This window comes from Gossypium raimondii, chromosome 9, assembly GCF_025698545.1.
Source record: "Gossypium raimondii isolate GPD5lz chromosome 9, ASM2569854v1, whole genome shotgun sequence".
Lineage (NCBI taxonomy): Eukaryota > Viridiplantae > Streptophyta > Magnoliopsida > Malvales > Malvaceae > Gossypium > Gossypium raimondii.
The window spans coordinates 10,624,100-10,651,642 of NC_068573.1; the positions used below are offsets into that span (position 1 = coordinate 10,624,100).

The 27,543-nt window shown below is 33.1% G+C and overlaps 3 protein-coding genes across 4 annotated transcripts; 2 read left to right on the plus strand and 1 right to left on the minus strand.

Moving 5' to 3' along the window:
- The first annotated feature begins 1,426 nt into the window (after positions 1–1,426).
- Positions 1,427–7,361, plus strand: LOC105798404 (glycosyltransferase family 92 protein RCOM_0530710). Its single transcript, XM_012628454.2, has 8 exons — positions 1,427–1,812; positions 1,914–3,529; positions 5,638–5,954; positions 6,059–6,120; positions 6,197–6,312; positions 6,396–6,445; positions 6,555–6,629; positions 6,718–7,361. Exons 1-8 carry the CDS (start codon positions 1,635–1,637, stop codon positions 7,265–7,267), a joined length of 2,964 nt encoding a protein of 987 aa, XP_012483908.2. The 5' UTR covers positions 1,427–1,634; the 3' UTR covers positions 7,268–7,361.
- Positions 7,362–11,541: 4,180 nt separating this feature from the next.
- LOC105798405 (hypothetical protein) lies at positions 11,542–20,086 on the plus strand. Of its 2 annotated transcripts, none has more exons than XM_012628456.2 (19): positions 11,542–11,617; positions 11,908–12,252; positions 12,383–12,628; positions 12,904–13,094; positions 13,175–13,346; positions 13,494–13,631; positions 13,800–13,980; positions 14,185–14,330; positions 14,610–14,786; positions 15,402–15,512; positions 16,275–16,391; positions 16,507–16,660; positions 16,757–16,917; positions 17,023–17,109; positions 17,828–18,144; positions 18,404–18,485; positions 18,859–18,998; positions 19,143–19,374; positions 19,453–20,086. In XM_012628456.2, exons 3-19 carry the CDS (start codon positions 12,572–12,574, stop codon positions 19,771–19,773), a joined length of 2,784 nt encoding a protein of 927 aa, XP_012483910.1. In that variant the 5' UTR covers positions 11,542–11,617; positions 11,908–12,252; positions 12,383–12,571; the 3' UTR covers positions 19,774–20,086. The 2 variants fall into 2 exon arrangements, with proteins under 2 accessions (XP_012483910.1, XP_012483909.1); XM_012628455.2 differs by having other exon boundaries at positions 11,908–12,247.
- Positions 20,087–20,755: 669 nt separating this feature from the next.
- Positions 20,756–23,535, minus strand: LOC105798406 (probable protein S-acyltransferase 7). The gene is made up of 5 exons (XM_012628457.2): positions 23,136–23,535; positions 22,831–23,013; positions 22,049–22,345; positions 21,697–21,930; positions 20,756–21,615 (listed from the first exon to the last, which is right to left on the minus strand). The coding sequence occupies exons 1-5, from the start codon at positions 23,229–23,231 to the stop codon at positions 21,094–21,096; spliced, it is 1,332 nt and encodes a 443-aa protein (XP_012483911.1). The 5' UTR covers positions 23,232–23,535; the 3' UTR covers positions 20,756–21,093.
- Positions 23,536–27,543: the final 4,008 nt, after the last annotated feature.

The window sequence follows — 27,543 nt, forward strand, 5'->3', positions numbered from 1 at the left end:
CGAGGAGAGCTGAAAGATAGTTCAGTTTCCATTCCCCAAACTGTTAAAAAACAAAAATAATTCTTTTTATATTTTTTTTTCTTTTCATTGGATCTTTATGAGAAAGTTGTAGTTTAAATCTGTGCCAAAGTTTCAGGCAAAAAGAAAATAGAATTTTTATTTGAATATCGTCTCTTAACCAATTTTTTGAAAATTATGCTTTCGAAAATTGAACACTATAAGTACATTTAACATGTATTTCTCAATTTCAATCCTTTAAATGCTTAGATCACTCAAGAAATTGAAATAATAACATACGGGTAATTTGAGTGTCTTGAAACGTATTATCTTTTATTTAAAGATTTGAAAGGGTTATAAATAATTTTAGACATAGTATCAAAAATAAAACTAAAAATCATAAAGTTAAATTCAACGAAGTAAATAAATAAATATATATTTCTTTTGAAAAGGAAAGGAAAATTTCCATTCCTCCCCTTTCCTACTTTTTAAGAGGATTGATTTTCAAGGACTCAAACTGTGTCAACCTTAACTCATGGGTGATGTGGCAAGTTCTGAGATCATGGGTCTCACTTTGAGAATAGTGGTCCCTTCAATCATGGAGGCATTTGAGTTTGCATAATCAACACGAAAGGTAGCTAATTTGCTACATTATGCATATCTAAGCTTTCCGAATACGTCCGCGTGGCTGTTGCTTAGCGGCTAGATGAAGTCTTTCCTCATTCAGTATACCAGTTCATCGTTGATAGTCATTCCTTTCCAGTTTCCACCCATATGCCTTAAATTCGGTATCTTCGTTTCTCTACACATTTCTCAAACTTGTTTACCCAAATCAATAAATTATCCTTAAAATAATTAAAATAAATTTGTCTTCTTCTTCTTCTTATTCAAATTAACTCAGAAGTGATATGAAATTATATTAAAATAATAATTAAGTGATAAGAGAACAAAAATGATTTATTTTAAAAAAATAGGTATTGACTATACTTATTTGAATTCATTTCATTTTATAATACGTTCTAAATTCATGGAGCTAAATCAAATATTTTCAGCAAGAAAATGTTTTATATATTAATATAATATATTTAAATTTTATTTAATAGAGTGATAAAATCAAAGCTAAAAAATACTTATATTTAATTCCATTAAAAGTTACAACATTACCGTGAATAAGAAAAATCTCAATCCTTTAAAGGTTAATATTCTAAATGAAATAATTTACCTATTTGGATTCTTCCTAAGTTACTGAAAACAACAATTAATCCCCAAAGCAACAAGGCCACGATTAAAAGTAGTAAATAAAAAACCCTTTTCATCATCAGGTAATGATGGCGTGGCATAATCTTATTGGAGAACAGCCAAAGAGGTGAAAAAACAAGATGAACCTCTAAACACAGAGGATCATCACCGAGGAAACGGAGGAAAAAGTAACGACCGAATATAAACCGACACGAACGGTCGAAACATCAAAGCATGATTTTGATAGCAGCACCTAAATTTTCTCTCTTTTTAATTTCTTTTATTTTCCCCTAAATTTTCTTTTCAGTTTTCGAGTACTCGAAAGAAAATCCAAACGAACAAAAATAATATTTGGATTTAAAAAACCTGCGATAATCGAGCCAAAACGACTCAGATGAATGAGAAAGTTTTTGGTTGTTCTCAATTGGTTTCCAAAGGGACGGAAATCAATGAGGTTCCGTAGTCGGAACTACATCAATTCCTGGGGCAGATTTTTCTGGTTCGCTGCTTTCATCGTCTCCACTTTCGTTCTTTTCAATGGCTTCTCCTACTCTAACTTTCGCTTTCTTTTTGGAGGTAATTTTGTCTATTTCTTTAGCTATTTCTTTTGGTTTTTTTATTCATCAGTAGCTTACTTTTTTTTTTTTTTGAATTATGTATTTAAAAAAAAAAAACAGAAAGATTCGAGCCTGTGTTGAAGTTCGCACGCAAAACTCCAACCGCAAACGCCATCGTGTCTGGCGAACATCCGGTAACTCAGATACTCTCGGTTCGTGAAACCGTTTTGCTCCCCGATCAAGTTATACTTTTCCTAAAATACCCTCGGTCGGCTCGTTTATTTACCAAAGAGGAACTTGACTGCGTGTACCTCTCGGTTCATAACACCTCACCCGTCCCGCGGCTTAAGCAGTCGCCGGCTCGTGTTGATACGGAGCAGCTAGGTGAGCAGATCGTACGATGTCCTAGTGGCCCACGTGGACTGCTTATAACGGTTGGTTCAAAGTCAAATGGGGTCTTTCCAGCTGGTCCCACTCACTACTGGGACTCGCTTGCGTACGAAGCTTTGGTCGATAATGATAATACGACGGTCGTTTTTGTCAAGGGTCTTAATCTACGGCCAGAAAGAGTCTCCAACGCTTCAAGATTTGAGTGCGTGTACGGCGAAGATTTTAGCAGGCTAAAACTTGTGTTGCGATCAGAGGTTTTATCAATAGCTCAAGAGATCGTACGGTGCAGAACGCCTTTAATTGTTTTGAATAGTCAAAAAAAAGTCAATAGCTCTGTTAAGGTTTCAGTTAGGATCAAGGGTGGAGGAACATTACCTTCCATAGCCCGATTGGGTTTCTTGTCGGATTCTGGTCGTGACCCGTTACCCACCCGAAAACCACACGAAACCTGCATTTGCACCATGGCACGTAACCAAGCGAGGTTTTTGAAGGAATGGGTCATCTACCATGCCCTAATCGGGGTACAACGTTGGTACATTTACGATAACAACAGTGACGACGACACTGATCAAGTCATCGAATCGTTATTCAACGCCGGTTACAACATCTCGAGGCACATTTGGCCATGGATCAAGACCCAAGAAGGAGGTTTCTCTCATTGCGCCTTGAGAGCCAAGGGTTCTTGTGAATGGATCGGGTTCATCGATGTAGACGAGTTTTTGCACTTGCCTACGGGCTTATTCTTACATGATGTGATCTCAAATTTAACCTCAACCATAACTAGTTTCGGAAACATTTCAATTGGTGAAATTCGTGTCTCATGTTACAGTTTTGGACCGTCAGGGCTCAAACGGATACCGAAACAAGGCGTGATGGTCGGATACACGTGTCGGCTCGCGGTGCCGGAGAGGCACAAGAGTATAGTGAAGCCAGAAGCATTGAATTCCACATTAATCAATATTGTACATCATTTCCATTTGAGAGATGATTTTAGATTCATAGATGTTGATAGAAGAATGATGGTTGTAAACCACTACAAATACCAAGTATGGGAAGTGTTCAAACAGAAGTTCTATAGGAGAGTGGCTACGTACGTGGCTGATTGGAAAGATGAGCAAAACGTAAGGTCCAAGGACCGAGCCCCTGGATTAGGGACTAGAGCCGTCGAACCAGTTGATTGGTCGAGTCGGTTTTGTGAGGTCACCGACACAGGGCTAAAAGATAGGGTGTTGCGAAACTTTGCTAACCCAAAAAACTCTCTTTTGCCATGGCAGACTACAACTAATAAAAAAGCAGGAACTTGGTTTGTAGAAGAAGAAAATACAAATAAAGTGCAAGAGAAGGAATAGATTACTGTAATAGACTTCTTTTACCCTTCATATTATGATGATAATCTTTGTAGAAATTGGATTGATCTTCTGTACATAACAAATTGTTATTTGGTAGAGTTTTGTAGCATTAATTTCATGTTATGATTTAGATTTTAAATTGGTGTTAGGAGTTTTTAAAAAAAGATTTTAGTTAGATCTTATACGATTAATTAAATTATTATTTTTATCTAACTATCAATTTAGAACTTAAATAATTGTTTGGATTTGATATAGTAATATTTCAAACCGTAAGAATCAAATTTCAATTTAGGTCAATGTGTTAAACAAAATGATTAAGTTGGAGCTTGAACTTGGAAACTTTCTCATAATGGGATCTATAATTTTTTTTTGTCCAAGTTAAGTTTTAAACTTGGCAACTGTTATTATATAGAGGCATGGATGAAATAATTATTCTTATTTTAGGGTTTGAAAATTTTTTTGTCAAGTTATTTATTGAACTTGGCAATTATTCTCTTATTAGGTCTTATTTTGACAATTGTTCCCACGTTGGTGGCTAAACTTAAGAGTTTTTAATAATTTGGAAGAAAAAAAATTCAAGCCTCAAATGTGAACAAATTTCAAATTCAAGACCTAATTTAAATAAAAATATTTATATCCCAATATAGAAAAAGTTTCGAAGTTATGTAATTTACCCTCAAAAGAAGTATTCAAATCCTTGAAACCACTTATCCTGAAAGTTTGAAAAATTCCAATTTATACTTTTTAAGGTTAGATGAAAATACATTTCCAAGCCCTTAAGATTTGATAAAAAATTTGCTAAAAAGAAGGAAATTTATTTCTTAAAAGACACTTAACCTCTATGGTTTTAGCTTTAAAAATATCCACTTACTTGACCATTGGATATATTTATTAAGCAAAATTTAAATGAAAAAGATAACTATACCTTTGTTGTTATTTATTTATGTACTTTCTATTTCGTTTATTTTTGAATTTTAATTAAATAATAAAATTTAATTATATATTAAAATGATATAAAATTAAATATATTTGTACTTTTCATAAATATATATATATTTGATTTCAATTAAAATCAAACATTTTGAATTTGTATTTAATTCAAGTATATATTAAGATTGAAATGAATTCATTAAATCGTTTGTATGTAAATTTAATTAGTTTCTATTTAGAAGGTGTGAATTAAAATAAATAAATTAAAATATAAAAAGAAAAGAATAATCTCAAAGTTAATACAATTAAATTAAAATTAAATAGCTAACATGTATTTGCTTAAATAATTATTTAAAAAGTATGAGAGAAGACGAAAATTAAATCTAATTATTATTGATAACATTTAAAAAAAAGTGCTTACAACTAATGAAGCCTTACTTTCCTGTTCTAGACAACTTTAGAGTCTCACTTTGTATAAACTATGTATGGGTTTTGAGTCTATATTTATTTCAGCTTATGTCTGCTATATATGGGTGTTGTATAGATTTAAGGTCTAGGTCTTAATATATTATTATCAATATGATCATACTTTATAATAATTAATTATAGTTATATTATTCAAATTTATTTGTTGTACTTGTATTGTGTAACTTAAAAAAATTGCATATATTTTAATATAATGTCATTTATAATTTAATTTAATAATAATTGAAATAATTTTATAAATAATTATATTTTATTATTTAAATTGAAACTTATAAAATTGAAAATAATTAATAATTAATAAAAGTAAAGTTGTCATTTTATTTAAAATTCATTTAATAATTAAACCTTATTACTCATTAGGGGTAAGTGAATTTTTAATTAACATGAAGGGTTTGAATACTTTTCTCTATATTTAAATATGCTTTATGTCACAAATAAAAAAAAGTCATGGTAAATTCGAAGGAGCGTTTAACTCTCCAGCTATTGAGTTAATTGATAAAGTAGAAATACTTTAAAAATTCAAATAAAATATATTAAAACTATAGGGCTAATTTGAAATTTGAGTCATGATTTAGGGATGTCTTTACAATTAACCCACTTTATATATTTTTGGGGGTTAAAAATTATAGCCGTTGCAAAAGCCAACAGCTCAGGAACCAAATTCAAAAACTTCGACCGTTAGGAATTAGTATCATTACCTCCGTAAGGGAAGCGAATTTCCATTCATTTTCTTTTTTTCCTCCCCAAGAAAAAGAAAAATGGTGAGAGAAGAAGCGAAACAAGCCCCAGAAGATTCCCAGCAGCCAAACAAAGCTGAGACTAGCCAAAATGTCGATAACTTGTTTAGTCCCAGATTCAAATCCGTGGCAGCCATGGCTGGATGGGACGAAGAAGCCCTCATCATAGCTAGTCTCGTCGTCGAAGACACCCCAGACCGCCAACAATCTAAACAAAAGAAACGCTCTGATTCGATATTCAACACACCGCCATGCACCAGTTCAAGAAGGTAAACTAAATAAATCCCAGAATTTTTTTCATTGTTCCTTTATTTATTTGATTATTGATTTATTTATATGTTCATGGGTTTTTTATTCTTTTTTTTTAATTCAGGAAACGTAGGGCTCAGAGAACTCCATTAAATCTCGATGAAGAACAAGAGGTTCCAAAAGAAGGTGATTATTTTTGGAACCTTTCTTTTCTTTTTATTTATAAAATACAAGAACTTGAATAAAATTTGACGTTGCCTAGAGAGTGAGAAAAAATCAATGGAACAAAGAATTGTCGTGGAGGATGAGAAGAATCCAAAAGCAAATGAGCCAGCTCTTCATTGTATGGATAAACTTAGAGAAGAGCTTTCATGTGCAGTAAGAATCTTTAGATTTTGTCTATATTTGTTAACTTTCATTTATCTTCTATTAATAACAATGTTATTTGCTTGGTTTCATAGATTTGTTTGGATATCTGTTTTGAACCAAGCACAACTCCTTGTGGACATAGGTAAAAAAAACCCAATGTTTTAATACAACAAAACCAGACAAAATCTGTGTTTTTTATATTGATTTTGTCATTTTAATAAAAGTGAAGCCTCCTTTCTCTTTGATCGTAGTTTCTGTAAGAAATGTTTGAGATCAGCTGCAGATAAATGTGGGAAAAGATGCCCAAAGTGCCGGCAGCTAATAGGGTAAAAACCAGCTCCAGTCGCCACTCCTTAGGCTCCTCATTAATGGTATAGATCATTGTAATGAACTTTCTTTTCCCCTTATTTGCAGCAATGGAAGATCTTGCACTGTGAACACAGTTCTTTGGAATACAATACAGCTTTTGTTTCCCAAAGAGGTTGAAACAAGGAAGGCTGTTGCTGCTAATGCCTTGAATAGCAAGGAAGCCTTTGAGTGTCAAAGTCCACAAAGCGGAACTCGAAGCACGCGAACGACTCGAACTCGAACTCGAACTCGAGCTGAAAATCAAGCATTGGCGGCAAGGCCGCAGAGGGAGGATCTTTCGCGACTAGTAAACACGGATACCAACATGACGAGAAGGCGAGGGGACCCGAACCAAGATAACAATGCAGAATCAGCAAGGCTGCAACGAGACAATGATCTTTCGCGGTTAGTGCGTACCGGTAGGAGGAGAGGGACACCAAGTCAAGATGAAGATGCGGCATTAGCTTTAAGGCTGCAAAGGGAAGAATTCATGGAGGCTTTTAGAGGAAGCAGTGGGCATGAAGGTAATGAGCAAACGAGGATCCCTCTTGCTTTAGCTAGAGCCAATTTGAGAGCTATGGCATCAAGAGCCATTAATAGAGGCCGCGCTGTATAATATTATTCCTTTGAAAACCTTTCTTCATTGTTGCACTTCCAATGCAACTTAGCTTTGTGCTTCTTTTCTAATGTTATGATCCATATTATTTGAATTCTTCTTGAGTTTATATCTATTTTCACTACTCTACATATTTTTAATATAAATATAAATATATACTCCTCTTCTACCATCTAAATCTACCAATGACTTAATTTTCCTTATGCATTTTAAGATTAATGTCAATTTTGATGAATTCAGGTTATAGAAAATCTTATCACTTTACCCATGCGATTTTTAAATTAAATTTTGAATTTTATTTTACTATTTTAAGATCACGAAACTTTAATTTTGCCACCAAATTTTATAAGTTTATAAAGATGCCACTAACATTATCACATTATTATAAAAATATCATTTAACTGTTTAGTACCGGTTATTTGGTAACGTGTGTCTAACCTGGCACATTAATTGTGCCATGTGTTTGAAAAAATATACTTTCAATATTGAAATATTTGTTTTGTTTTTTATTTTTCCTTAATTTTTTACTCTTTCCCCTTTCTTCTTCTTTTCTTTTCATCCTATTTCCCTTCCCAACAAAATTAGCAGCCACCAATTCCACCACCACCAGTGACTTCCCCGGACATCAAACCCATTGATAGATCTCCCAAGGCTTTCCCTAAAAAACCCCATTTTTTTTCATCATCAAAGATTTTGCCGTTGGTGTGATATTGTTTGTTGACTATGAGAGCAACTATGTTGATGAAGAGAAATAGGGGAAAATGAAAATCATCTCCATGTTCATGGAGCATAGGCTATGCTCATGGTTTTGTTTCTATGCTAGAGCGTTCACATTCAGCTCAACTTATTAGACACCAATTTTGTTTTATGAATCATATATATTGTTGTCTTATGAAGACATATATTGTGATTTTTTTTTTTGTAGCGGACTCAATTTTAATATGAGTTCGAAATTATAATAAGAAATCTATATATGTGATTTTTTAAGGTATTGGAATTGGAAATAGTGGCACACTCTCTATGATCATAAGGATATCATTGGGTGCTTCTGAAAGTCCAAAGATTATAAAACATTTGGTGACTACACTCACCTTTCATTAGTTCTTTGAAGGCATGGGACTCGGTGGATGCATTTCCTAGGTAATACATGTGTTTTAAGTTTAACTCCTTATTTTCTATTTCATGTACTATTTTTTGTCATATTTTTTGTTATGACTTAACTTTGAATGGTCTTTTAAAGTCTAAATTTCAGAGTCGAGCAATTGCAATCATAGGATTAAGGGTTAGGGTTGGGTTTATCGGAATCAAGGGATAGCCTTGGGAGATCCATCGACGGGTTCAATGTCTGGGGAAGCCACCGTGGTGGTGGAATCAATTGGTGGCTGCTAAGGTTTGTTGGGAAGAGAAATAAGATGAAAAGAAGAAAAGAAGAAAAGGGAAAGAGAGGAAAAGAATAAGAAAAAAAGATAAATAAAGAAATAAAAACATTTTAATATTAAAAAATTAACTTTTTCAAATACATGGCATATTTAATTTGTCACGTCAAATGCATGTTATCAAATAACGACAGTAAACGGTTAAGTAATGTTTTGTAATAATGAAATAACATCATGACATCTTTGTAAGTTTCAAAAATTCGGTGGCAAAATTAATAATTAATCGAAGCTCAGTGACATCTAAGTGTAATTTGCCTTTCTATAATCAAATTTATTTTTAATTAAATTTTATTATTCAATATAAACGAAAATTCTTACAATTGTTTTACTTTAATAACAATTAATAAGCTAAGTTATAAAAGTATAGGAAATTAATAAATTAAGTTAATTTTTATTTAACTAATATCTAAAGCTACATGCATTTAATTAACTTTTTAATTAATGTGTTTTAATTAGATTTTAATCCATTATTTGAATTGTATCATATTTAATGTATAAAATAGTTTTGATTGATTTAAATAATAAAAAGCACAAAATAATAAATAATATATATAATTGAAATAATAAATTGTTTTCATAATTCAAATATAATGCTAAAAAGTTATTATTTAATATGAAGTAATATAATTTTTAAAAGATAAATTCATTAATTCATTCAATGAATAGAACCATAAAAAATAGCAAACACTCGTTGTAGATGGTAAATTAAACTCTTCACTATTTAATTTTTATTTATTATTTTCTTAATAATAAATAAATTGATCATAATAATAATTAATATAAATATTTTAGATTTTATTATATAAATTTATTATTTATAAATATTATATATAAGTGGCCAAAAATATTATATATAAATATAAAGTTACTTATTATATAAATAAATAAAATTTACTGTTTAAAACTAAAATAATAATATTTTTCTTAATGGAAACATAATAATTTAAATGTAAAGTAATTCGATATAAAATTTTAACTTTATTTATTATTATATAAATTAATTTAATAAAATAAAATAATATTTTCATCAAAATCATTCTAAAGAAATTGCTTCTCCTTAAAATTGTCTTTCATTCTCAACAAAATCTCCTTACAAGGCTAGCAACAAATGTGATGCTCTAAATCAATATGTATAAATAAAATTAGAAAAAAACATATAAAGTGAAAGATTAATTATCATGCAATATTTTATATTAAAAATTATATAAAACTCAAATTGAAAAATATAAATAAATAGAGTAAAAATATTAATTACCTAATATTTACAATAATAATTTCTCTTTTAATCCGTCTTAACTTTCTTGTTTTTCTCATTGAAAAGTTGATTTGATATTAATAACTATACTGATAATATTAAAAAATCAATTAAAACAGTAATTAATGCCAAGTGAAAATAATATATACTGTAATTAATAATGAAATAGTATCCATTTGTTTCTCAATATGCTATTTCAAATTATAATATAAACCACTTACAAAAATTTTAAAAGAGATCATAACGTTATATCATCTCATCATCAATTAAAATATCTTCCATATTTTTCTAGTGTTATTATTATTCAAATATGATTTGATATTGTCTTTTCAAAGAACCATCGCTTTAAAACTCCATTATATTTTATATAATTTTAACTTATTAATGTTAACAAATTCCATTTTTTAACAGTATTTTTCTTGGACACTATTTGATCAAATATGTCTAACTACGAGATGTTATTTATAAAACTAAACTCAAATTTTAATTGATATATAACTCTAACAATAGTTAAGTGATAATTAAGATACGTAGAATTCTATCCAAGAAATAACTTTATTTTACATCAATAAAATTAACACGATTTTTTAAAATAAATTTAGCACAACTATTTTTATGTAAAAATTTAAATAATTATTGTAATTTAGTTATAATTATAATTATCACAAATTTTCCTATATTTTATGTTTAAAGTTCTATTCAATTAATAGCTCTATTTTAAAATTAATACAATTTTTAACTAATAATTCTAAATTAAATATCATAATTATTTTTAAATGTCATTGAAATAATATGATGAAAAATAAAAATATTCTCATCAGTTCAAAAGTTTTTTTTTTAAACTCATACTTTTATATATGTTATAGATGAAAATAGAAAGATATAAAGAAAAGTAAAGCTTTTAACTTTTATAAAATAAACATTTTATTAGATTTAAAATTTCAATACTAAATTAATTAATTGTTGTTAACTGCAAAATTCAATAAAAGATTATTACTAAATTCAATTAAATAAAAGTAAATCACAAAACAAATTCAATATTAAGTTAAAGTGTAGGATAAATATACTTGTCACTATATTTTATAAAATTTTATGGATTAATTGCATCAAATGTCTCTCAATTGTGGGATAAATTTCAAATTGTTTCTTAAATTTTGATACGTTCCAGTTGAATCTTTAAATTAAAATATTGTTTTAGTTAGATCCTTTTGTTAGTTTTGTTGTTAAATATCAGCGTGTATCTGATGCATATGTGTTTAAGAAATGAACCGCATTAGATTGAAACTGGAAGCTAGACTAATAGGAAAACTTGATTAGAATGTTGCTTTAGTTTGGGGATTAAATTGGAACGTACTTAGTGACCAATCTAGAATTCGGTGCATAGTTTAAGGACTTTTGGTGGAATTAACCCAAATGTCATCGAGAAAGTAAAGATTCCGCGATCCAAGGCCACTGAACCGGTGTTGAGGTCCAAACATTCAAACCGGCCCATATTAAAATTGGGGATCCGACCCACCAGAAAAACCGCCAGATCCTAAAATTCAGTTATTTAGAAACAATCCCTTCCATTTTCGGTTCGTCTCCTTCCAACAGAAAGCAAATGCGCTAATGCTCTCTCTCTCCTACCTCACGATGCTTTGGATTTTCATCTCCGACCAGGTTTCACCTTCACAATTCCATCCTTTTTTTTTATCTTCAAATCAGATAAACTGAAAAACCTTCATTTTGCTCTTAAGCTTTTCAAATGAAATTTGTTATTATTCTTTATTTCGTCTCTAATTATGCTTTCTGGAGTAGATCTGCTAATAATTAAGCTAAATAGATTTTTTTTTCTAATTGCCTGTAGTTTTAAAAATTCGTTTGTTTATTCAAATGTAGTATTCCTAAGATGATTTTGTTTCTTTTTCCTTCTTTATTTTTGAATATTTATCTATCTTTTTTATGTGTAGTGAATGTTGAATTATGGAAAGCGAGAGAAGGAAAAGTAATGATTCGAGAATGCAAGGGTTTAGTCCTAGTTTAAGAGCAGTGGTGCTTATAATTGCGCTGCTATGGGTTGTTGTAGTTACTTTGTATGGTTTATTGAAGCCTATATCAAATGGTTGTGTCATGACATATATGTATCCAACTTATATCCCCATTTCCACTGCGGAGGGCGTCTTGTCCGCAAAATATGGTTTGTATTTGTATCACGAAGGTTGGAGAAACATTGACTTTAAGGAACACTTGAAGAATCTCAAAGGAGTTCCGGTTCTCTTTATTCCAGGAAATGGCGGTAGCTACAAACAGGCAAGGTCCTCCTTTTTGCCATTGTTGTTAGTATTGGTAGTGCTTCATTGTAGATAGTCAATAACTCACAAGTATGTTATTCAATTTATGGAGTTGCTTCTAAAGGGTGTTTACAAGTTTTCACCCTTCTTATAGGTTCGTTCCTTGGCAGCTGAATCTGAGAGAGCTTATCAAGGAGGTGCACTTGAACATTCATTCTATAGAGAAGCTTATCTAACTTCTGAGGAGGGAGGGAATGCGGATGTGAATGACTTTCAATTGCCAAACCAATATGCTAACAGGCTAGATTGGTTTTCTGTGGATCTTGAGGGGGAACATTCTGCAATGGATGGTCGGATACTTGAAGAGCACACTGAATATGTTGTATATGCTATTCACAGGGTATCATTTTTTTCCTTCGAATTTTAGTTTACAATGAGAACTTGGCGATAGTTTTTTTTGAACCGTTTGACATGGAATTTTGAATGTTTTATGCATGGTTCTTTGTTTTGAGGTCACACTTTTCACTTCATATGTTTAAAGTACTGCAAAGAGATAAAGAGTTTAACAGGTTAAATCAACTAAATCATAGATTACCTTGTTTGTTTGTTTGACAATGTCATATCAGGCCTCATTTTGTCTTTGAAGGCTCATAATTACCCAACTTATTATTGCAGATTTTGGATCAATATAAAGAATCGCATGATGCCCGGGAAAGAGAGGGTGCTGCAATCACTGGTAGTTTGCCAAAAAGTGTTATATTGATTGGTCACTCTATGGGTGGTTTCGTTGCTAGAGCTGCTACGGTCCACCCCCATCTAAGGAAATCAACTGTTGAAACTATTCTCACTCTTTCAAGTCCCCACCAGTGAGCTCTTTGAGAATTCTCGTCTATCTTTTCTTTAAAATTCTATTTCTCCCCTTTAAGAATCTACTATTTCTATCCAGATCTCCTCCTGTGGCATTGCAGCCGTCCCTGGGTCACTATTATGAAAGCATAAATCAAGAATGGAGACAGGGTTATGATGTTCAAACCACTCAAACCGGAGAATATGTCTCAAGCCCAAAACTATCTCATGTAGTTATTGTTTCCATTTCTGGTGGTTATAATGATTATCAGGTATTCTTCGAAATTGGGTGTGGTATGGTTTGGATTAGATTGTTTGCTTCTATAAAATGCAATTGGTGCTTTATGTCTTAAGTATATATCTTGCTTGAAATGTTGAACCTTGCCTGAATATATCATGGTCTCCTTTTCTGACTATAGGTACGCTCAAAATTGGAATCCCTGGATGGCATTGTTCCTCCCACTCACGGATTTATGATAGGCAGTACAAGCATGAAAAATGTATGGCTGTCGATGGAACATCAAGCTATTTGTTGGTGCAATCAACTAGTTGTGCAAGTAAGTGGAATCTATTTTCCTGACTGCTTCTCTCCCTTTCCTTTTGGATGGTTAAGTTGGGAGCTGGATTTACTTCATTTGGTGGTCAGGTGTGGCTACCATTGAGATGCTTCAGCTTTTTGGAGCACAATCTTTGTTGACAATTCAGAATGTAAATGTTTCATGTAGGTGTCGCATACTCTCCTTAGTTTGATAGACTCCAGAAGAGGCCAGCCGCTTTCTGACACTCAAAAAAGACTTGCAATATTATCAAAGATGCTTCGTAGTGGAATACAGCAAAGTTTCAAGTGGAGATCACAGTTATTCTGGTCAACTCGTGTCCCTTTTAAGGATGTAAAATACACTGCTGGTATTATCTATCGGGACATTAATGTTTCAATTTTATATTTTATGAAACTTAGGAACTCTTTATGGAGATATATATGCATGTAATTACCCTAGCCCACAAAAGAAAGTTATTAATATGTGGTGGAACTTGAATACTCATTGAAATAATAGTAAAAATATAATTCCTAAATTTCTCTAATCATGGTATGTTATGTTATGCTTGCAGTTTCTCAGGATCATACCTTTTCTGACTGTCCTAGCAGTGTTCATTGGAGTGATGACGTCCCTGAGAGGGATTTGTATATTCAGAAAAAAACTGTTAACATTTTGGCTATGGATGGGAGAAGGCGGTGGTTGGACATACTGGAACTGGTGAGCTTTATTTCACATCCACAAACTTTTAGATTTTTTGTCTCATTGGAAATTTGTGTAAGCAATGTCAAACCCTAATTGCACAGATTTATATCTTGTCAGCAGAAATTCTTCTAAGTGACAAAGTTTCACTAAAGCTGCTCCTCTCAGCTTAATATTCCTTTGAATCTCCCCCCCCCCCACCCCCCCCCAAAAAAAAAAAAAAAAACCTCCATTTCCCCTTTTATATTTTGACTTACTAGACAATGCTAACTTCATTTAGTGTACTTGCATGAACAGGGGTCAAACGGAAAAAGCCACTTTATATTTGTGACAAACCTTGCTCCTTGTTCTGGAGTCCGAGTTCATCTTTGGCCCCAGAAAGGGAACTTACCTTCAGATTTGCCTGCTGGTAAGAGCGTTCTGGAAGTGACATCAAAGATGGTGCAAATTCCTGCAGGACAAGCACCAAGGCAGGTACTAAGGACTGTACTTTTTGAAGTTATTCTATTTGGGGAAACAATAGTGCTCAAGTACTTGCTACTATTTATGCTATGCACCTATTGGGAGTATGTAGCAAGTCTCTTGATCTTTTATATGTAAAACTCAAATAGTAACGCAGGAGCTTTATTATTTTATTGTTGCAGTTTATTTTATAATAATTTAAGTATTAGATATATTTTGGACAGCTAAGATTATTAGTTTGAGGGTTAAGTCGAGTGTTAAGAATAAAACTTTATTTGCACAAAGTCTATTAACTTTACTTGCAAGAAAGCCTATACAAATAGCGTAAACTTAACAGCCTGCATTATTTTGCCTTTTAATTAATATAAAGAAACTAAAGGTTTTTTAGACCCTAAGTTTTATAGAGTTCTATCTTCTTTATTACTGTTTGTTCAGCCCTAATTCATGCTATTAATGCTATTTGTCCCCTAAACCACACTAAATAGTCTCTGGAAAGTTTAAGTCTTGTTACTAACCAATTTAATTGGTAGTTTTTTTTCTTATTGGAGCAGCAACTTATTGAGCATTCTGATTCATAGTAATTGTGTTTACGTTGACACTCCTGTTTTTATATGCTCTGCTTACCAGATTGAGCCTGGCAGCCAGACTGAGCAAGCATCTCCATCTGCTCTACTTCATTTGGGCCCTGAGGAAATGCATGGTTTCAGATATCTGACTATCTCAGTTGCACCTCATACGGTATTGTTGCCGTTAGTCCTTAATGTCCTTTCCTTTTACAGGAACATCAACATCATGCACAATAGGATTGTTTCTGGATATTTCTTTGCCTCTTTTATTCTCATTCATCTTAAGGATTTACCTTTATAAGAATACATCATGAACCAATCAGATACCTTTTATCTTTGATTCACTGTTGATAGCTTTGTGCTTTAGCTTAGCTATCTATATTTGAAATGCATTTGACCTTAAAGTTGAGAGAGTAAAAAGCTATACTGCGAGATCTAAAAGGGTTGTTGAGTGCTGACACTTATAGTTTTGTGCATTAACTTAGCTATCTATATTTGAAATACGTTTGTCCTTATAGGTAAAAAAGTTGAAAACTATATTGTGAGATCTAAAAGGATAGTTGAATGCTGAAACTTTTTAGTCATAACTATTTTCCCCGCGTTTTTGTGATTTTCAACCTGTTGTGGAACCTATCAAAATTGAACCTAATAAAAATATTAAGCATTGGTATGCATGACTTTGATTCTAGACTGTTTATCCCTGCCTCATGCAGAGTTAATTTTTTCCATCATAATATGTTTATTCCTAGGTCTTAGAGTAATAATTTTATTGTTGCAATACATGAAAAGGCACATATTTTTTGTATGCCAAAAAGTCGGGCTTCTTCATATTGCCTTTTGGTCCTTAAATAAAAAATGGTAGTGCTTCTCTCTTATTTAGGATATAGTTTAAAATTATTGTAGTAATTGTTTGCATTGACTCTGTGGTGCTCAGACTATTTCAGGCAGTCCACCAACCACCTCCATGGCAATTGGGCAGTTCTTTAATCCAGATGAAGGAGAGATAGAATTCTCTCCTATATCGATGCTTTCATCAAGACATTTTCATGAGGTGAATACCTATAGTGCAGTCATCTTACTTTAGAGGGTTTGGAAACTTAAAAGACATGTTTAATGTGGTTTCATCCAGATGATGACTATTTGGTAATAATTTTGATGTTGTGCAGGATATCTTTTTTAAGGAAGATCACCCCCTTGCTTTCAATCTGTCATTTGCAATTAATTTAGGCCTATTGCCTGTTACTTTCTCTTTGAAAACTACAAGCTGTGGAATTAAAGGTTCTGGGCTTCTTGATGAAGGTGGAGATATGGACAATACTAGTAAGAATCTTAGTGTTTCCATTTCCGTTGCAATCCTGAAGTTCTAGAAGCTTGTTTCATGACCTGAATGTTGTTCTTTTCTGCTGAGCCATTTAGAGCTCTGCAAACAGCGTTGTTTCCCACCTGTAGCATTTGCTTGGGATCCTACATCTGGTCTTCATATATTTCCAAACTTGTACAGTGAGACTCTTGTGGTTGACTCCTCCCCAGCACTTTGGACTTCTACTGGGGCTGAGAAAACCGTTGTTCTCTTACTGGTGATGCGCCACATCTTTCTTGCACGTAAATGTTACCTTAATTTCAAAATTCTGTTATTCTGTTCTTAAAATTTACAGCTCTTTATCTTCTTGATACCACTGCAGCTTGACCCACATTGTTCATACAAGGCAAGCTTAGCTGTTTCTGTAACTAAAGCAGCTAGCAGATACTTGCTTCTATACTGTCCAAAGGTGAGCCAATCTAATATTCAGTGCTTATTTTTCTTTCCTGGTTTCGTCTAAATCCAGATACTAGTTTCTTTACATCCTAAAAGGTGAAATAATAATTAGAAATTATCTGGTGGATGTTGCTTTAGAATGCTACGACCTCTAGCTGAGTTCACTTGGGTGAAGATATTGTGCAAAAATCAAAATACTGCTATTTCAAATGATATTGCATTGTTATTTACATTTGAAAATCACAGTGCGCTTGTTGTAATTGAATTATATGTTGCAATGTGCTAGCCTATAACAATTGCAATGCAATGGCTGTTCTCTACATACTTATAACAGTAACACAAACAAGCTAGGAAATGTTTCCCACCGAAACATGTAAAAATATAGGGTGCTGTAACCAGAAGCAATTCCCTATAAGGGTTCTCCAGGGAACCTGATGATGATGTCCAAGAGATTTATGTAAGGAATGAGTTTTGATGTGGAAATGTTTTATAACAGCTATTAGTAAATGTTTAGAAGCTACATGTGCTGAAGCAAATTAATAAAGGACACGTTATACCCTCCCAGTTTGTGCATATTATGAAAGTCATGTATGTTATGGTTATCTCTTAGGTCTTTGAATGAAGAGAAAGAGAAATTCTAGCATCAGATTCTATAGTACCATATGCTGCTGTTTTGATTTGTACTATGTACAGTCTATGATACTTACATGATATTGGACTTTCTTGTACAGATGTTTGCCTTCAATGTTGCTGTTTTATTCTTTGCTCTGATGCGACAAGCACATGAAAGGCCGATTCCTTCTATACTAAAAGCTGTGGAGACCAACCTAAGAATACCATTCCCATTTTTGCCTTTAGCTGTTGTACCTATTTTGTTTTGCTTGTTCTTTTCCTTCATAACATCTCAACCATTTCCTCCATTCTGTAGCTTCATCATTGTGTCAATAACTTGTTACCTATTATCAAATGGGTTTATAATTCTACTGATATTGGTATCCGAGTTGGTCTTCTATGTGGCTGCCTATTTACATGTTTCCATGAAGAGGAGGTTGGTCGACTGTCTACCTTTCTTGTTGGATTAACATCGAAATGTCAAGATGAATATTTTGTGAATTATATACAATGAATACTTTAGATAATTGAAGAAAATCCCTAGAGAAAACTAAACAACTTTCTCTTTTCTTTTCCAACTGCCATTATCATGATTTGATAGAATTGGGTGATTTGATATATGTATCATATAGCATCCATTTCTAAATGATGTCTATTTTGGCATTCTACCTCATGCTAGGTTTAATTGATTGCAGGTGGGAACTACGGAAAGGAAATTTTTTCTTTTTGTTTCTTCAGTGGTTTATGAATCTTTCATCCAGATTCTTTTCATTGAAGGTAGACTCTTGGCCTCAACTATCTATATCTATTTAGTGGGTTCAATCTCTGTCAAATCTTTTGGATTCATAATCTCCTTGCATCTACCAAAACTTTGAAGTGCACTCTGGTTAAATAGCATATTTAGTTAGTATAACTGTGAATGGATGTTCCCATTTCAACAATACCACTTCCAACATGGCTTGAATCTGGTTTTCTTCGTTTTGTACTTGCCATTTGTATATGAGGCTTGTAGAAGTGAAAGTAATTTAATGTCTAATCTGGTGAACATTACAATTTCTAGTATTTGAAGATTTATCTGTCTTTCTCCATTTTATGTGCAAAGTTGATGCTGTGATTTGTTTATTTTGATCTTGATCTATTTTTGGAACAGGTGGTAAGGATTCTAAGAGCCAGACCTTTATTCGTTCCAATATTCATGGCAATTATTTTGTCTACATTTGTACATCCGGCACTTGGTCTATTAATTCTACTCTTCTCTCATGCTTTATGTTGTCATAGCTTTCTGTGCAAGTAAGTGCCGGTTGACTCTATCATTACCATTTTATTGGTTCCCTTTTAACTTTTTATTGGTAGATTCAACCTTTTGCGCTCAACTATTTTCCGTACGAACTTCTAATTTGTTTTGTTCGTATGCTTTCCCTTTTAATGTAACAGCTCTTTGACAGCCTCATTACGCAGTAATGTACGGAAAAAGGAAGTTGATGACAGAAGTGAAGGCAATTGTTCGTCTCAGCAAGTTACATCCCAGCCTGGTTCCCCTTCAAAAGAAAACCGCCCCAGTTATAGTCAAGCACAAGAAGATATCTTCCATCAACGGCATGGCTTACTGGTGCTGCACCTTGTTGCAGCACTAATGTTTGGTCCATCGTTGGTATCTTGGTTGCAGGTATTAAATTTCACCTACATTTCCATGACTTTTTCATTTATATGGTTGATATTATAAGACGTTTTTGTGGGATTGCAGAGAATAGGAATGCACAAGAGCTTTCCTAGGTTCCTGGATTCGCTCCTATGCATCTGCATGATCCTACATGGTATCTTTAGTTCGGAGTCATTGGTAAATTCCTCATTGCCCTTTCCACGAATCCTGGGTCAGGAAATGAGTCTGAGTTTCATCTACCTAATAGCTGGAATATATTGCTATCTCTCTGGTCTCAATATGGTGCCGTATAAAGCAATGTATGCCATGGGTGCTGTTAGTATCATTTCCTTCACGTCGACTGTCGTACAGGTTTGGACCGGAGCACCTCGTGACAGAGGAAAATGGAAACCCCGCAGACAATAGAAGGTAACTGCATTTCAGCCTTGTCATTGACAGTAGGTCAGATTGGATTGGAGTTTATAGGCCCCATTTTTTTGGCACATGAGGTTAAATGAGAACATTTTGATGGGATATTAGAAGGAAAAGGTAGAGCCCTTTTTACGCGGATGTGCCATTATTGCTTGAAAAACCATTTTGTTTTTGAGGAGAATTTTGTCATGTAATTTTGATTTCATTTGGATTGAAAAGGATTGGTTATTTGTAGATTAGAGAAATATGTTTATTTTGAAGCCAGCCCGTTTTAGACAAATCAAAGTGAAAGTTGCAGTTTTGAAGATTTCCTAGTAATTCTTTACTTGTTTTGATAGATGTATGGATTATTAATTTATTATGCTGAAATTACTTTTATATGATCAATGGATTGGGTTTAATATCTGCATCATTTAAAAAATTAAAATAAGGTCAAATTTTGACATAGTTTTCATTTAAAAATGACAATTTTTCATCTATAAACAATAGGTTGCATTTGTAGAAATTAAAATGATAAAAGCTTTAAAAATATTAAATGAAACAATAAATTATATTTTTATTTATAAATAAAAACAAATTTTAAACAATAAATATTAATCCTCTTAAAATTTTACCTTATTTAATTCTTTTTAACAATAAAAAGACAAATGATTAATTTAATGGTAAAAGATCAAGCTGATCCAATCCTATCATAGTTCCCAAGTGAAACTAGGAAAATGCTATATGTTTTAATAAACGTATATAAGATTGTTATTAGTTACATTGACAATGGTATCAAAAGTTCTCACTTGGGACTAAAAATCTACCATGCCTTGAATTTTTCAAGTACGTATAAGATTATTATTGTATGCACTAACAACAGAATTTAAAACATTTAGGAAGCTTCAATGTATAATTTTTTCTAGTTTCATGAACTTGGCTTGTTTTTAACGACACTCACAATTATCCTCTCCTTGCACACATATAAAAAGTCAGATTTAGCAAACATCAACTGACAAGTATGTAATTACTAGTAGAGTATTCAATTACACAAGTGAAACAAAAAGAAACCCAAGGGCAAATTTGAATCCAGCTTCTAATTATAAGACACTAAAATGAATCCACAAGGTCACTAAAATTTTTAATGAAAAAAAAAACATACTCACTCTCGTACAAGATACAACACACCAATTCTTCCTCAAAGCACAAAGGGCCAAACCCACACTTTTCAAACACCCTGCCAAAGCCAAAAACAAATGTGTCCCCATCATACACATGATTCAAAGAAGAGCCACACCTTAGCAGTCAAACCCTTTTCTCATATCACCGCTTTGGTTATGTCTGCCGGTTTTCGGTTGTCAAATTGCTGCGGCCGCTGCTACTTCCAATAACTCGATTTGGTTCCCCCACTCTAGCTGCCAAAGCAAGAACTTCAGGAGACATTTCCCATTGACCACTTCTTCTACCCCAACTAGATCGCCTGGGATGAATACTGGCATGCTCACCCGTGCCATCTACTGTACTTCTAAAATCTGGTGATAGTTCTCCTAATTCACCCTCCTTAACATTTACTCGCTCACTTGTGAATTGCCCTTCGCAATCATCAGTGGTGGCCCCATTATCAACCCACACTGTCTTCCTACCCATTTCTATGTCATCCGTGGCCTTCCCCATATTCGGACTCATAAAACCACTGGCTCGTGTTGGTAACACAGGTTCCCTCGGCACCTTCGCCCTGAAGTTGTTCTTGGATGATGGAATGCTGGAGCAAAATATCTCCTTGAAGTTGTCAACCACTCCTTTGTTATAAGGGTTTGCTCGACGATCATATCGGTATCTGAAATTCTCATACGTTGTCTGCAAAAGCAAAGGAACAGAGTGTTACATTGATCTAACAAACGAACTAATGTAACAACATATTAAGGATGAGTATCTTACCTGATTTGTACTGATTAGATACAAATGGAAGGCAGTCAAACCACCAACAAACCACATTGAAATGAACGTGTAAACTATTAAAACAATGGAAGCCGGGGTTTTAATCATTGCTTTCCAAATTGTTGTGTCCTCTGATGCCATGATCCTACTAATGTAGACCCAACTGAATGCGAAAACATATATACAAAGAAGGGTTGTTGAGAAGACAAACATGAAGAAGAACCGATAATTTCGCTGCAAACAGGAAAAAAAAAGTGAGATAAGTAGACAGTAAAAAATGAGGAAATCTGAGGACAGTGGTGAAAATTTTGCTGCCACAAACAAGTATATGCTAATCTAAGTTCCTACACACCAGTCCAATACATTGCCCCACCCAAGGACAGTGGTGATCAAATCGTTCTACACAGTTATTGCAAATCGAACAGTGTGAGCAGCGAGGAGGCCTATAAAGCATGCAAGTGTCACAATATTTGATCTTCACAGAGATCCCATTGACTTCCACTTCTTTAATCCGTGGCAACCGTAATGGTGGAGTTTGCCCAGCCCCAACATCCGCATTTCCATCAAAACTTTCTGGCTCCGGAGGGTGTGCATTACGTGGAATTATACCAGGATCTCTCCCAGATGTTAGCAGTAAAAGAACTAAATCCTGAAAAAGAAGAAACAAACACATTTATGAGCTTCAAGTTCTGTTTCAGAGAAAATTACAAAGATTCTCTGAAATGCCTGACAAAATCTGAATATGCCAGGGGGGATTTTTTTTGTTTTTGTACATGTAAGACACCATTTGAATCTTTTGAAACATGGTAGAATTGAGACAGTACAAGCATATTATACTTTATAAGCTAGAATCTGTTCGTATTCTTGTATCGTTCATATTAATGCTATTCTAAGCAGCCATGAGAATAAAAGGGGGACCATAAAAGCTAGGATCATAGATAATTACAAATTGGAGTCAATATAGCTAGCCAAGAACAGAAGGGGGTGTGTAACCAATGTAAACACTGGTAATTCGAGAACATCATGAACTAACACTAAATTGGGTTTGTTTCATCTTCCTAACATTGTAACAAAAGGTTTGTTCTTTTCATAAATAGCAACTCAGTGATACATGAAAATTGAAGAAAGACTTACATAGAGAGTGAAGACAACAGCAACAACCATAATTGAAATGCCCAAATGATGAGAAAAGTCATCCATCAATTTCCTAGCAACAAATACACAGAAAATGGAGACTGGAGCTAATATAAGTAAAATAGTCAGCCCTAATGATCTTACATCTGGTCCAAATATAAACCTCCCTTGAAATAAAAATATCTGCAAAAATAAAAAAATAAAAAAATTAAATTTAAAGCCCTTGCAAAATTCATGTCCTTTTAACTATTACTTATAATCAAAATTACTATAGAAATTTCGAAGACAAAAAAGGAAAGGCTTACATTGCTGCCTTTCCAGGATTGGTAAACCCGTAAATCACCCGGTCCGCCGCCGATGGAACTCGGATCCGATCTTTGGGTTGGCGGCGCCACATACATCTCTCCCTTTTACTCTCTCTCTCTCTCTCTCTCTCTATTTAACTCTCAGAACAATAATAATAACAATAAAAAGGACTTAAAGATGAGACTTTGAGAAGAAAGGAAGGGGGTTTTAAGTGGAAAAACGGAAAGCCATGGTGAGAGTGAGTCAAGGCGAGGCGAGTTCAATGAGTAATAGCGAGTCGAGGAGTCGGCGACAAAGGTCAAGGGGATGAGCTCTTTCTTTCAAACGAAGAAGAGGAAAGGGGACCAATAGTTGGGGTTTGTTTCTTCGACCGGGAATCCTATCCGGTTCACTTGTTGAACTTTGAGTCGAATTAACGTGTACGTAGGTATTTCTTATAATTCAGGCCTAATTGCATTAGAAATCTTCAAATTACTGTTCATGTTTTAAATTTAAAAAAAGTTAATTAAATCCTTAAAATATTAAAATTGTATAAATCCAAATTGAAATATATCAAATTTTAAACTAGATAAAAAATTGAATTTAACATGTTAATAATAAAAATCCAATTAAATTTGGACATAAAGATTGTGACTCTTTTATCAATTTTATTATTATTATTATTATTATTACAATCCAATGCAAATGAGCTGGATAACGCAACCTTCAGATTGGTGCAATGATGCCCAAAATTTGCACTTTATTTCTTTAGCATTTTATATATCCATTACTCCAACAAAAACTCAAATCTTTTTAATATATATATTTTTTTCAAAATATTTTTAAAATCAAGATTAAACGGATAAAATGCATAAATTTATTAACTTTTTTAAAATTAAAATTAAATTAATAGAATATATAAACTTATAAATAAATGTATTTTTATACCATGATAAAATTGAAAAGATATATAATCAAATGATTGGGTCACCACAAATTCACTTATAATTTCACCAAAGTAATAATAAAAAGATAAATGTACCTCATTTTACAATTTTAGAAAGGCACAGGTGAGTTTTTTTTTTCCCTAAGCGAGGCACTGCAAAATATCTTGAAACTTGGGGAACGAGGAAGCTCAAAGCTATCATGTCCATCACCATCGTCCTTTCCCTTATCAAAACCCTCTTTTTCCTTTTCAGGTCCTTTCTTCCCCTCTGAATTCATCTTCTTCACATTCTTATTACGTTCCTTTGCATGCGTTTCTCCATCGCCACCTTCAGGCAAGGGCTTGGAATTGGATGAGAGTGAGAGGATATTATCCACAACTGCTCGACAACCGTTCTTTCGATGAACAATTCTGAACTGATAACATGCCGAAGAACCTCTTCCCTCTTCACACTTTGAAACACTACAACCCATCCCTGTTGATTGCAATTTTACCCTTAATTTTCTCAATATATATATATGTTTTGATGGAAAGAAAAACACTATGGATATGAAATGACAAATCCAACAATTATACTGGGATTTGCTAAGATAACCATAAGAGGGTGAAGAGATTGAATTTCACATTCACTTGTTAGCAGTTAACTATGTTATTTAATTACAACCTTCCCATTTAGTTTGTTTGTATGGTATAAAGAAAATCAGAAATTTTTTTTATAGAATAACGAAAATTAGCATTAGTGCAACAGCTAAAACAAATTTGTTTTAATGTTTTCTTTTGAATGATATAGAGAAAAACCCTTAGATTAATATGTTTAAAAAACTAAAAAACTCTCTATTTTTATTCATGAAAGTCATTGATAAGAAATATATTTAGATAATATCTTGGAAAATTTCTCTTTCTATTTTTGAATCCCCGAAGAACACTTCTTCTCCGTCTTCAAAATTTTCGGTCATTATTTCATCTAATGTTTATAATATTTGTTTTTGAAAATCCAAAATCGAAATTTGCAAGCAGAATATGTGTAGTGCCAACAGTGCCAACAGTGCCAACTACTTCATGTGTATTGAGTATGAACAAGGCATAAAAATAATGAACACTTGATATGCTTACGTAGTTAGGTTTCTTTACGGTTTACGAAGTCTTGCCCAGAGTGATATTCCATTATCTTAGCAACACGTATAACTAGTGATTTACAACTTCTAACACTCACCTAACTAGACTTCTCACTTTTGTACCTAAGATCTAGAAAATTCCTCTCTTAGTTTCCCTCCTGAAAACTTTAAGACATTAACCAAGTAGCACACTTGATTTTTTACTTAATGCACTTACAAAAAATGTTCCTTAATGAACAAGAATAAGTGCTCTTAGTTTAGTGCATCACCTATACAAGTCTCCTTAATTTTTAAGAAATCGAGATTTACTAACATACTACATAAATTACAATCAATCTTCCCATGAAACAAGCAAGATTATAAGCATAAAGAAGATATTCAATTAGCTTAGGAGAAGTCTTGAATCTTTAGGATATAGGGTGCTGGTCATGCTTGCTAACATCTAACAACAAGCTATCTTATCAGACTCCTCCCAACATTTTCTAGCCTCAACTTGAATGGCCAGAGGGCACTTATTATCAAGAACTAATTTAAGTTTCTCACAGCTCAAGACAATTATCATGTTCCTTTTCCATTCCTTATAGTTATTTCCATTCACTTTGTTTTCAGTGAGTATGTTAAATAAGGGAGTTAGCGCCACTTTCAAATTGAAAATAAAACATTCATATATTAATATCTTTATATTAAACAAATGTTTGTAAATATTTTGCAACGTTATGATATGCATTAAGATGATGCATGCATCTTACATTAAACCTTGAAAATGTCTGTAAGTTGTTACAACGATAATTCCTACACCTATTGAATCAAACCACCTTGGGGGTGATCATGATCAACTAGTAAAAACATGGATTTCCATCCAATTAGTACATGAACCTAATTCCACAGGCATTCACACATACTAATAATCTTGTAACGTTTGACCATCATTCTAACTTAAGCATAGCTCCTTGGGGAGTTATTTAACTAGAAGATCTTGAGTGTATAACCATCAACTCAACACCTATCGCATCATGCACCACAAATGAGTCATCTTGGGACAATCTTACCTAGTAGCATACTATGACTAGTTGTTGATCGGCTATTTAACGTCACAGCAACAATGTGCAAACGTACACTGTCGATGCAAGTATAGTAGACAGATGTGAGTCTGTCGGATATCAATCCCACAAGGATGGTTGTCTTTTGTCTATTAATGTCGGTTCAATAATTAAATATAAATGGGATAAATTGTGAGGATAGTTGTCGATGCAATAACTTAAAAATAATAAAATAAAATATGATAATGATAAACTGTGATCCCCAACATGAATCTTCAGCAGAATACTAAGTGCTCACAAGGTATAAAAGGATAGGTGATTGTCGAGACAACAAAATTCAATGTATATCTTACCAAACGTCACTCATCTATTCAATCTGAGACTCAAACATGCATACTAACCTCACCTTCCAATGATGACAATATGGCACTATTAATAACAAGTGGACTAAATTTATCTAATCCTCACTCAACTTCCATTGTAACGCTTGCTGGCTCAAACTGTCACTGCACTTTCCAATGTCAGTGACTGCAATAACACTTCCGTGTTAAAAAAAATATTCAAACCCCAAGATTAAACAATAAAAGAAAGATTGAATAAGATAACATTTAACCAAGAATTCATGTGTACTTTAATACAATAGGAAACAGAGAGTAATCACCTGCATTTAGAAAGAAATAAGAAAGAATCGAGTGGAGAATACTATTCCTAGACAACTCGACTGAATCTCCTTATTCCTTCTTGTCTTGCACTTAGGTCTCCTCGTTAGAAGCTAGTCTGCATCTAGTTTTCACATTGGATCACCCGTGAGAGGCTTAAGCTGCCATGGCCGCAAGCTTCAAGGTAGGATGATGAAGATGATGATAAAAAAAACCATTTTCTTTTCTTCTCACGTTCACCTTTTATGTCCTCCTCCAACAGTACAGGTGTCCTTTCCTTAAAATTATTCTATCCTTGTACGTACAGGTTGGTTATACCTGATTGGACAGCTCATGCAATTTTTGTTCTTATCCGGATAGTTGTCAGGTGTGGCGAAAAATTTGGACGCAATTTGGAATTAACTCATGTAGCGACATTAATGCAAAAAGATAGCAAAATTAAGGATAAAATAGGCTAGGATTCACTGAGTTATAAAATGCAATTTACTAAACTGAAAATGCTAAAATATATGCTAAGGATAACTAACTGGGAACAATTTAACCAATAAGTAAGGGGGAAAACCTATGTTCTTTCTAGTGCTATCACACCCCCAAACTTGAGTTTTTACTTGTCCTCAAGGAAAACAGAAACTAGCAAGGCTAAAGAAATATTTACTAAGGCAAATGAT